This window comes from Anas acuta, chromosome 5, assembly GCF_963932015.1.
Source record: "Anas acuta chromosome 5, bAnaAcu1.1, whole genome shotgun sequence".
Taxonomy (NCBI): domain Eukaryota; kingdom Metazoa; phylum Chordata; class Aves; order Anseriformes; family Anatidae; genus Anas; species Anas acuta.
The window spans coordinates 26,854,355-26,866,953 of record NC_088983.1 but is presented as its reverse complement, the minus strand read 5'-3'; the positions used below and the strand labels follow the sequence as shown (position 1 = coordinate 26,866,953).

The window sequence follows — 12,599 nt, the reverse complement described above, 5'->3', positions numbered from 1 at the left end:
GTTACTCTTAAAAAAGAAAAACCAAAGAGCACCAGAGAAGCAACCCTGGGACAAGTTCTCTGGTTCCTTTCTTCAGTTCCTTGGGGAATCTTAATTGTCATTTATTACTTTGCCTTTGCTGGGTATTAGGCTTTAACCCCAAACTTTCAAAAAAAGAAAAAAAAAAGTTCAGGGTTGTGGGGAAAGAAATTCACATCAGCCAGAATTTACCAGCCAGCACGTCACTGGATTTTGGCATATACTTGATTACCACACTGAATCAGGGCTTAAATGGTGCTTCAGTAATATCAGAAGACCGGGACTGAAAGCCACCTTGCAAAATAAACCGATTATAAAATTGGTGAACTGCACCCCAGTGGCCTTAATTTTGCCAGCTTAACTCATTTTAAAATTCCAGGTGCAGGAGCAAAAACAGGATGAGGACCTATTTCCCCTCGGCTGTAAAGCCGCAGGTCATTCCTTATTTCCTGCTGCTTCATCTCTGTTGTCATCGTTTTTGAAGAGATTAGAAATCACGGCTATGCCCTCAAAGAGCAGCCGATCAGCCATCCGAGCTGCAAGGTACCGTGGTCATAATAAAAAGAAGCCACACTGGCTGCACACTTTTTCCACCTCCCCAAATGCAATACAGTTGCCAAATCTTACATAACCTGCTTACACAAAACGGGCCAGTTGTACAGATGATGTAAATCAGCACAGACTTCTCCAATTTCAAAGTTCTCCAACTTATACAAGCCCAAGGCATAAAACAGGAGTTTACAGGAAATTGCCATGAAGTTTAGAATCCTGCACTTTCAAAACTTACTTCCCTCATCCAAATGCTTAAGCTCCAAAAACTTGACTGCTGCGTGAAATAGCACCAATCATCTACAGAAGGAAAAAGAATGGCTGTCTTGCATAGCAAGAAGTTGCAAGACGCTTACTCAAGTTGCCTCCTTTATTCAACCTGGATGATCTTCATTAATATATTAATTTATATTAATTATTAATTATAAATATATATAAATTCTGGAGCCCTGACCCAGAATGGCACCTTTTTCACAGATACTCAGCTACTGAGAACTGCTCAGGTTGGAAGGGACCTCTTGAGATCAGCTACTCCAATCCCACCACTCCAAATGGAGTCAAGCAGGGCAGGGCAGCCGGGACCTCCTTCAGGTGGGTTCTGAGCACCTCCAAGGATGTAGGTTGTACAGCCCCTCTGTGCAACCTGTTCCAGTGTTTCACCACCCTCAAAATAGAAAAGATTTTTTTCTTTTGGAAGTGGAACTTTATTTTGTATTTGTGCTCATTGCCTCTAGTTCTTTCACTGGATAGCACTGAGATAAGTTTGGCTCCATCTTCTTTACTCCCCTTCATCAAGGTATTTATACGCATTGGTAAGATCCCCCTGAGCCTTCTCTTTTCCAGGCTAAACAGTCTCAGCTCAACTGGCTTCTCCTTCTATGGCATATGCTCCAATCCTAAATTATCTTTGTGACCATAAGGAACACTGGATTACAGTGTGTCAGGACAGTCCAAGAAATGATACCTACACATCGTACTGACTTCATAGAGGGCAGGGATCCAACAAACACAGTGAACAACAGCAATTCAATCCTGCAAGGGAGATGTTGCTTGCTCTCTTACCCACAGATCTCACACAACCGCCCTTGAATGCTTGACTCAAGCCAATGGATTTGATCTATATCAGTATTTTGATGCAGGTTCACTCAAAATTTGGGACAACAGGACACTCAAATGACCATCAACAATTTGTCAAGGTCTGTTCACTTGCAAGCTTGTAATTTCAAACACAATGAAACAAACACAATCCTGTTTAAGTTCACATTCAACAGGTTACATGAAAAAAGCCGTACTTCAGCTTATATCATTGCTTAATTTTACATGAAAAAATTAAAAACATGTTTTGAGTCAAACCAAAGCCACCCATTCACAATGACCAGAACAACCCTTTGTGCATTTTAAAAACCAACATTGATCGAGACTTCTCATCAAAGACAATTCCAGCTTCCACCATCTCTTTGGGCTCAGAGCCAATAACAAAATGAAGACCACGTTCCTGGTCACCTCAAACACCAGCACTAAGGGAACCGAAGCCATCCTCTTGCTATATGGTATCAACCTCCTCCTGCTCCCTAAGAAATGGTGCAGAAATCATAAAGATCAGAATACCATCATTTCCCAACTACTTAAGAAGGCTAAATGTGTACAGGGCAAAGAAGCATCGGCTTCTTCTCAGTTACCTCTACTCTTTCCAGGATGTGAGGAATCACAGAACTTGTAGTGAAAAAGAGTGCTAATGGGGCAGAGAGCCCAATGGGGTTATTAAGGAAACGTACACACTTCTACCTCTCCCCTGTACAATCTCAGCTGTAAAAGGGAAAGAAAAAAAAGGGGAAAAAAAAAAAGAAAAATGCTTCCTTCTGCCTTTTCTGAACAGGCAGCTCTGCTCTCAGATGAAGCAAAATGTCTTTGAACAATTTATGCCCTTTATATCTGTGAGCAGGAAAAAGGGGAAAAGCAACCAAAAAAGAGAATGATGAAACATTTGCGTAGAGGCTGTCACCATCAAGGGCACCGATTTGAAAATTAGAGTAAATAACACTTTCCACAAGAACTTCAGGTTTCTCATGCATGAGACCATTTTCAGCTATTTGGCCACATAACATATCAAAAGCTTTCCAACTCCCAGAAATTACAGCCATACCAAGAGACTGGATGCAACTCGTAACCAATTTTATGGTTGAGTACCCTTTTTACATTTTAAGAGAACAACTGTGCTACTCATACATTCATTCTCATTACAACATTTTAAACAATTAACCAAAAGCTTCAAAATATTTTTATACTTTAAATTCATTAGTATATAGAAACACAGGATATAAACTAATCTCTAGCTTTCGATGCAGCAATAATGTTTTACTCTAAATCAGAGCATCTTCTGTATTTTAACAAGGTGGCCACAAGTAGAAGTGAGTAAAAAACCACACTCTTTGTGTTTGATGATTTTCATCTCCCCTATTTTCAATTGTCACAAGTGTGTAACAGTAATCCCCCTCCACCCAACTATTCCAAAGGAGATAAGATCAGATGAACACATTTAAAACACATTTCACCATACCTAATAATTTAATTTAAAATGTTTAAAAACCTGCCCACTACAGCACATATAAACATCAGCTTCAGCATACAGACGATCCCACTGATTTCAACACAGCAAGCCAACATGCTTAACCTTAAACACACAATACACTTCTGCGTGGGACCACGGTCCTGGTGAATCAGCAGTCAACACCACTAAAAGTTTACTTAAGTGCTGTTATAAAGAGAGCTGCTCTTACATAATTCACAACTATAGGTCATGGTTTTGCTGTGACCCTGAGGAAACACTGGATTACCAATTAAGTTTGTCTAAGGCTTCTCGTTTCAGACACCAAACTGATGAATTTTCTATTCTTGACAGTTTTTCTTTCTAAAAACACTTTTTAAATCTCACAGTTGTTCTAGTCACCCCATCCCTTTCTTCCTTTAGTGACAAAATACACCTCGTTAGTCAACGAGAGATGGCTCCAGCAAGGCGGCTTTATGGTGCCCAGGAATGAATGCCACCTTACATGTCAAGTAGCTGCATGTTAATCACGATCGGGGCATAAGAAAATCCTGTACAAATGAAGATTTGTCACTAGTGCTGTGAAGAGTGAAGACTCACAGATGATCTAAAATAGTCTCTCATTGCTTGCCTTAAAAGAAAGAACTTCCCGAAGTGCTCTGAATGATTGTTTGAGGCTAGCTGGTGGATGACAAGGGCCTCTCTTTCAAGTTATACTCTAATTTGTACTGCTGCCTTATTTGAAATTCTTTCCAGGTAATATTGCCTACTCCAGGTAACAAATCCTTTACAGATAACATAATTGAACTTTCAGAGTATTCAGTTAAATTCCACTGCCATAATATAGAAAGCTTTAGACAAGCATTACCTTTAAAGAGGGAATGCCAGTTTGGTGTGGAAATGATGATGCTCTCTTTATAAATGTCATTATGTCAAAAACCACCAAGTGACTATTGTGACTATTTAGCAGTCCTGCCAAAACATTCAAAAAAAATCATATTTGTATATTCAAATTTTTGAATTTCAGCTGGAAATCACAGAAAAATTGGCTTTAAAAATAACCTCTCAAAGTTATCTAGTCCATCTCCACACCCTAAGACAGTCAATTACACCTCCAACATTCCCGTGAGATGATCAAAACAACTGTTCTTAAAGCCTTTAGTGATGAATACTCCATAAGCCCACAGTAGACCAGACTGAAAGTACTAAGCTTAAAAAACATCTAGAAAAGAGTAAAGAGGATTTAAGCTTGTTACTAAGAAAGCTTTCTAATCATAAGGCTACTTAAAGACCTGGAAAAGGTAGCCCAGAGAGGTCATAGAGTCTCTAACACTAAACACTAAAGGTTTTAAGAACAACTTTGCTATGATCTGTCAAAACCTCTGTATTTCATATCTCATGTTCCTCTCCATAGCTTCTGTCACCTACATCTCTATAAACAACATGAAACCATTTGATCTTTCCTCAGAGGCCATGTTTTCAGGATTACTGCATATTCAGTATGTTCTCCTCTATTCTCTAAAATTAGTCTATGTCTTGAACTGCATTAAAATGGAAAAAAATATATATATTATGCAAATACCAAACTGGGCACAATATTTCAATGTAAACTCCCAACCATGAAACTGGGTCTTCCATTCACCTCTGCAGAACAGCCTCACTGAAGCTACAATGGAAGTAACAGTGTCACCTATCTGCACAAGGACACATTTCGTCATTACAAAGAAATTCTAATGACAGAAATTCTGTTAACATATTGATACGATATAAGAACATTCTTGACAAACCCACTTTCCTACCCCGGAAAATACTGGTCAATGAGGAACAACTGTTTCTAGAGGAGCTCAAACCCAGAGCCTGCTGTGCCTAAGTCAAATGTCATGTCTACACCTATAAAATGTTTCAGATCTACCACATGAAACTGGTTGTAAAATCACATTAAATTCAAATTTGTCATGCCACGTACGTGATTTGTTGACTTAAGTTCACTGCATTACACTAACAGACATACTTATTTGGCCAAATCTGCTTTTAATTCAATAGGATTCTCGTGCAATTAGGCAATACTGGATTTTGTCACTTTTAACCAGAACAGCAGCTCTTTGGAGGCTGATTTTTATAAACCTTAATGGGGGTGAATCGGTTAATTATAAAAGATATATATACGTTCATTTTCACAGACTGCTTAAGGTTTAATTTACTTTGCTTTGTTGCACTGGATTAATACTTAAATCAGACTAAACATTAGAAATATCTGCCACAAGTTAAAAACCAATGGAAGTGTTTCATTTAACGCTGCTGCTCCCAATGGGAAAAAAAAAAATCCCCTACAGACTGAACTAATGCTCAGCAAAGCCACACCAGCAAGTGAAAAAATTATCTGTGTAAAACTTAGAAGAACTATCATTCTCTCCTCACCTCAAGTAATAACGATAATCAAAACCGAAATGTTGCAAGGTGACCAGTTCACCTGCAGATACCTACCATTTTGGCAAATAAATGTTGTTCCTTATATTAGCCCATTCCACAGTTCATGTCTGCACACTTTCTCTGGAGGACTAAATGCAAGATAATTAGAAGTGGAGAAGTCCTCCAGGAAAGAAAGAGAAGGCTACCACGGGACCCATAGAAACGCAAACCCAAGGTATGATGCCTAGCATACAGCAGGCAGCTAATGCCAGGTAACTTCCTTGTATGCTGGCACTGTATTCTTAATCTTGCAATGTGGCTTATAACCAAAAAATATTGAGCTGTAAACTGGACACAGTACAACTCCCAGGCAACAGGAAGCAAGTGTGAAACAAAGTCCTCTATTGTTACACTTGGTGAATTTTGTGTATGCTTAAGAAATACTGCACATCTGTTCTGAACAGAGTACTGCCGCCGAGATCTTTCTTTCAAAGTCATGCAAAATGAACCACACCTGTGCCGCCTCCTCCTTCCAAACACAACCAAGGATTAGATCTGCAGAACACTACAGCTTCACCAACAATGCCAGTGATTTTTATAAAAGTTCTCCATTTGACTGTACCAGCCACACTTTTTCTCCCAGTTGTTTTAATCCAGTTTTTATTAAAAAGATTAATTTTGCATTTCCCGTAATATAGGAGGAATGTTACCAGAAATCCCCAATTAAAGCCATCAGTTTTTCAAAACAGTCAGAAAGCACCTAAGAAGGCATGAAATGCATTTCCATGACCAACATGTAGGCTACTCTAAAGAAAATAGTCAAAAGGTGAGGAACTGGATCCACTTACGAGATGTCAGCCTGGCATTGGTATTGCTGGACAGTGCCATTCCACTATTTCTGATCTACTTCATTACGAAATACTGAATTTAACATCATATTCTCTCTTTAAATTATACTACTGAACTCATTTAAAGTTAGCGTACACTGTTAACTAAGCACAGATTAGTTACTGTAAGGATAGACAAAGGATTCCAGATAATTTACTTAAAATATTTGCATACAATTTGCTAGGGGAAGAATTTTACAGATTTCAGGTTTTGAAGATTTTTTAATCAATATTTTACTGAACTTCTTGACCCCTGAAGGTAAATTCTCTCCTTCCTTTCACCTGAAGGCATCAGTAGCAGAAGTGAAGTCAGCATTAAGAGAACAAAGTCTCTCCTGAAAGTCCTGTGGTCCAAAACAGTCTCTCCACTTTCCTTCTTACCAATTATAACTTCCCCTTCTATCAGTTATCTGGAGAACACTGGCAGCTCTGGCACTTGGTATGTCAACAAAACTAAGGATTCTGTTTCTTTGGCTGCACACAGTTTCATTTAGTTCTTTTGTGTCCTTCATATGTTAATCATAAATGTACCCATAACACCTCCCATTCATCTGAAAAGCCTTATGCTAAGATCACTGCAAAAATAACTTCTCAAAGCTTCAGTCTGTAGCATGTGGCAGTTGCTGACATGGCAATCCCAAGCTGCACTCTTTCATTGCTCTGTTTCAGTATTCACTTCTCACACACCTGAAGATCATTTCTCCAGAGACTGACGATCTCCCAGAGCAGTCGGTTCCATTTTACCAATAAGCAATAAAATTACTTTCTGTCTGTGGTTTATGCTAAGACCTTGCATTAACTCAGCATCCCTTTACAAAGAGGATGGACTCAATGAAATTGTCACCTGATGTCCTGAAGATGAGAAACCTAAGGGCACAGACCATACAGAAGAAGAAGATAAATACCCTCAGAAAAAGTTGTAAAAAAGGGCAGCAAACTAAAAACAGCAAATAGCCTTGCTTGTGAACATAATGCTTCTCCTTGCTATTCCCCTTACCCACAGTCCATCACTGCTGAAAGTATGATTTCCATCCACAAGGGGCAGGGACCCCTTCAATCATCACTGCAATGAATACAGGGCACAAAGTGAACAGCAGTACTGTTTGTGCATAGGGACAGCAAATAGTGCATGTGCAGGGCTGGGGGTTATTGAAGAGGGAGGGAAAGATGAACCATACAGAGACACAAGTATTTTCGGGAGTACTACAAGCACCTGACTGGTTGTTGCAACAAATCCAGCCTCTTCTCTTTTTACTGCCTACCCTGGTCATCTTAAAGCATGAAGAGCCCCTGATTTCACCTGGGTTCTTTCACTTGCCAGCACAAACATAACCGTTCGAGTCACCACTTAAAAATATCCTGGTTGTGTTTACCAGAGCACAGCAAGAGAGAATTTCTGTTTTGACACACACGGATTTACACACCTTGCTGACTGGACACATTAGATACCATATACCAAATAAGGAATTTACCAGACAAGATAACTGAGGGAATAATAATAAAGAAAGCTGGAAAAATTAATTCCATAGTGCTTCTGAAATGCAATAACTTAGGCAATCATACTGATCAAGTATTTGACTTGGCACCTAGGAACAGCTGTATTTTTCTTTTTGGCCCAGGACTCTCCTTTCTGACCACAAAATATTTAAGTTTAAACATATGTTCAGCTACAGATCTTGAGAAAAATACCTTGGGAAAAAGTAAACTGAAACAAAAGACTATGTTTCTCTTTCGGAAATGAAAACCCAACATAAATCACGACTGTACCCATTTAAGCATTTAAGTCAAATTAATATTTACCCATGAGCCGGATCCAAAGCTATTGCCCTGGGCTGATCAAGGTCTTGCCAGAAGAGGACTTTTCTGGATGTTCCATTGAGATTAGCTACTTCTATCCTATTGGTTTCTGAGTCTGTCCAGTAAAGTTTTTTCCCAATCCAATCACATGCCAGGCCATCCGGGGAAACCAGACCAGAAATGATGACATTCTGCACCACATTCCCAGTTTGGTTAATGTAGGTTTGCTTGATGGCTTCTTCACTCACATCTGTCCAGAAAACGATGCCTTGCGAATACTGGAAGTCAACCGCAGCAGCATCCTCTAAACCACTGACCACCACAGTGGACTCCAGCTTCGTGCCTCCAGCATCCACGAGTCGAACGTCCCGACGGTTGGCAAAAAGCAGGAAGGGAGATGCTACAGAAGAGAAAAACAAAAACGTATTAGCATTAGCAGCATCTACAGATGTTCAAGTGCCAAGTATGACTACTGCAGAGGAAGATGTATTTTCCCAGATCGTCAGGGAAGGCAGTACAGAAAGAGGAACACAGAAGTTTCATGTGAGAGAAAAATGCACCCTGTCCATAACTTATTGCCTCTATTTGTCAGACAAAGGAGTACAAGAAAAGACAGAGGGACAAGTGGGCCCAATTCCTTATCTACAATAGGGCCCTTCACACAACTGAAGGGTTTGGACTGAGGCCCTTCGATAGCTTAGTCCAAACTCACCTAGAACTCATTCTTACATATTAGCAAGTGGGTGAAAAAGCATTCAGCTGAGACTAACATAGACAAGATGCCAATATTAATACAGGAAATACCTTGCCAGTTCAGAAAAAAAAAAAAAAAAAAAACAACTCTTTGCTATTGTACTCACACCCTCCAATGTAATCATGGATACTCCAACTCCCACGCAGATCAATCTGTAAACCCAGGTTTAGGACAAATTCTAAAAAGCCAGGTTACAAAACTCCAGGAAAGGGAAAGCTTAAGTGTCCTCTGAAGGACCCACTACAGATGGGACAAAGGCATGATTCAGTCCCACTGCTCCTTCCAGAAGAGGACGTTAAGTAGCCATATTGCAGAACGTGCTTTCCCAACCATGCCAGTCAGACTGATGGTCAAATTAACTACTTCATCTCTCCCCCAAAAGTAAAGTCTTTCTTATTCATCCAGCAATAAAACAGAAAATTGCTTATCTTCAGATATGGCTCAGGAGACAGCAGCCAAGTACAATGGTGCTACCATCCCTGTCACGGCTGCAAACACTACTTGCAGGTTAGGAGAAGACCAACATTCCATAAGAAGTCATTAACTGCTGGAAGTAATGGAGCTCCCTCAGCTTCTCCTCAGACTGACCAAGTCTGGTAGCGATCTGTCATCAAATGAAGAACTATTTTCATTTGCCCCTACTTTGGCCACCTTGAAACCCAGTACTCTCCCCATCCCTTCTTCCAGTTCTTCTGTCTCAAACAACAGCTGGCAGAGGTCTATGCTGGTCAACTGTTGACTTCTAGCTTCATCATTTCACTTCATGCTTTTGCTTCCAATGCACAACCAGCAGAGGTCCATAAACTTGCCACTCATATCAAGGAACAACACACAGAGCAGCAATGACAGATGTTATTTTGTCTATTATTTCAAGCCTGTGATATAAATACCCCCTGTTTCAATTCCACATTACTGTATATAATAATATCAAGAGCTAACTTTCATATGTCTTTTACATTCAGTTCCTCCGATCCTTTAAAAAAGACGAGAGTTTGTACAAGTTCTGAGTTCCAGGTCTGCTATGCTGGCAGCCTGATCCCGTGCTATTGCTCCTGACCTCTGGCTCCAACTACAAGCGCACTGGAGAGCACCTGGAACTGCATGGGCCAAAGCAAAGTACACCCAGGACAACACTTTATGTATTTATCTGCAGGCCAAGGGCTCAGTCGGAGTCTACGACTCAACTTCAGATGAAATTAAAAACATGCTTAAAAACTCCACCTTTTTATTAACATTCTGCACTGCCTTTTTCCCCCCAAGTCAGGAAAGAGATGGCTTTGTTTTTCTTTTTAAAGGAAGCCTGAACTGATGAAAGTAATAAGGAAAATTTAATTCAGCTGCAGGTTTTGGGGAGGATCTCGGACGGCACAGAGACAGACAATTGTTATCGTGTATGTTTTATTTTCAGTGAAGCATTTTTCCTCTACAACATTTATAACTCAGAAAAGTTTACACAGCTTGAAGAGAATTATTTATTAAGAAATGAAGTCCCAGTATCACTTCCATCTCATTTCCTAACTTGCCACGTCCTCCCCTGTCATCTTTAAAAGCACCAGCAATATCACACAAGCCCAACAGGTTAGTTATTGAAAACAGAAAAAACATCTAGAATGCAAAGTGCTTGTTTTCTTCTCTGCAACTCATTGTTTCCCCATAACTATGTCTATTTTAAGTGGCACTGTACCAAACCATCTGAACACTTGGAAAGTTTGATGATAGTGGGCTCTGTTTAAGTCACAAGTTCTTTGGGACAGGATTTTTCAGTTATGCATATTGCTTCACCAAACCTGTCCCATATCCAGCCTAAGATTAAAGCCATAAAAGGTCTACGTACAAAATTAAATATATATATTCCCCAAAATGTTTTAAGGAATACGAATAGACAGATTTTCCACTAGACATTTCCACACTGAAGCCATCATTAATACTGCTACAAAGGAAAAAGGAGCCTGAAATATCAACTCCAATCAACATCAGAGGAACTCAACAGCTTCTTAACTAAAGATCAGACATGAACAACGTCTAATCCAATCAGTATCAATATTATCCCAGTTCCCCATCCCTTTCAAGAGATTTCTTCCCCACTGATGCACACAGTAGGGCAACAGCATACAGATAACGCATTAACCGCTGTGTTCACTGTCACTTCTGTGCTTCAGAGTTGTCCTGATTGAAGTACAGCTGCATTGTTTTCGCTACGAACACCCAGCAGGGAGATCATACTGCCCTGCTTGCAGTTGTGTTAAAGTTTTACTGCATTTGTACACAGATGTAAACCGATTGATTATTGAAAGATGTCCAGAGCTCATCCCTTTTAAAAACAAATGAGTATTCAATTTCTTTTGGAAAAAAAAAAAGATAATTGGCGGAACTCTGATTTTAAAAATCATGTTCACTTCTCTGCTCCTCCCCGCTAGCATGTTTTATGCAGACCATGTTCTATAAAAATCACCGCAGAGCACTTTTAGAGCACTGCTGGCATGGAGAAGAAAGGGGAAAAAAACAGGAATCAAAACAACAAGCTGGTTCTCAACACTGATTCTTGCTCGGAATGCTGCTGAAGAAACACAGGCTGTCCCAACTTTGCAAATAACACAAGAGTCAGAAGAGAGATTAAATGCTCCGTTTCCATGGACTGGCACTTACCACATGAGGTCTGAACTCTTAACGCTGTGGCAAGGTTAGTTCTGCCAACTCTGCAGCTTTTCAAGTAAATACAAACTCTATGGTGTCCAAAGAAAAGTTGAGAAAATTTTGCAAACTTCCACCTTTCCCAGAGAGTAAAGAGTAAATCTGAAAGAGACACTCAGGAAAGCAGATGCTTTTCTAGAATGACAGGTAAAACAGCAGCCTTTATACATAGCATTACTTTCAGAGCTAGGAGCTGTGCTCCTCTTGATAGAGAAACATACCTGCCTTTTCAGGCTTCGACCCAACCAAAGAAAAACCACTTCACACTTGTGAACAATTCACTGAATTGTAAAGTGGACAACCCAGGGGTGTCTGGGGCACAAAAGGGAAAGGCTACCAGTCAGCAGTCAGTTAACATGACCTATGGCAACACCGCAGAAGTCATTTTCAACCTACAAAGATGGCCTTTAAGACATATGGAAGAGGGAGAAAAAATTGCCTCATGCCTCAGCTCAGACTTCTAACATGCTGGCAACTGCTTCATGGCATTTAGTTTCATAGAATTACTGAATTCAACAGTTTAGCAATTCAAACGATACATTCAGCCTCTATGTGATTATAACCATTTATTTTCTAAAGGCATTAGAACGAGAAAACAGAAAGCTCAGAAAGAAACAAAACAAACATGATTGACAAAAAAAAACGACAACTTGATTTTCTGTGCCATCATCAGAACAACCAGAGATTCAATATCATCCCACCAACACATAGTACTAATTTGTTCATTTTTAATCCCGTCTTTATGTAGAATGGAAGGTTCATTTCTAAAAACGTGAAGATCAATCTCCTTACAAACAAGTCTTACTAATATACTCAAATCCTGAGCTGGGCTTGAAGCTTCCAAGAACAGTTCGTCTTTGATGCATTTAAGTCTACTGCACAGCTCTTAAAAAGGCAAACTGGAAACACGGTTAATAACAATTTCTGCTCTTACCACTATCTGCTCCAT

At 39.7% G+C, this 12,599-nt stretch overlaps 1 protein-coding gene across 2 annotated transcripts in view; it reads right to left on the bottom strand.

Annotated features, from left to right (window-relative positions):
- LRP5 (LDL receptor related protein 5) overlaps window positions 1-12,599 on the bottom strand; it is a 143,837-nt gene that overhangs the window by 100,700 nt on the left and 30,538 nt on the right. For both annotated transcript variants that reach the window (XM_068683386.1, XM_068683387.1), the window contains exon 2: window positions 8,209-8,605. In XM_068683386.1, the coding sequence (XP_068539487.1) occupies window positions 8,209-8,605 (397 nt within the window). The remainder of the gene's footprint in view (window positions 1-8,208; window positions 8,606-12,599) is intronic.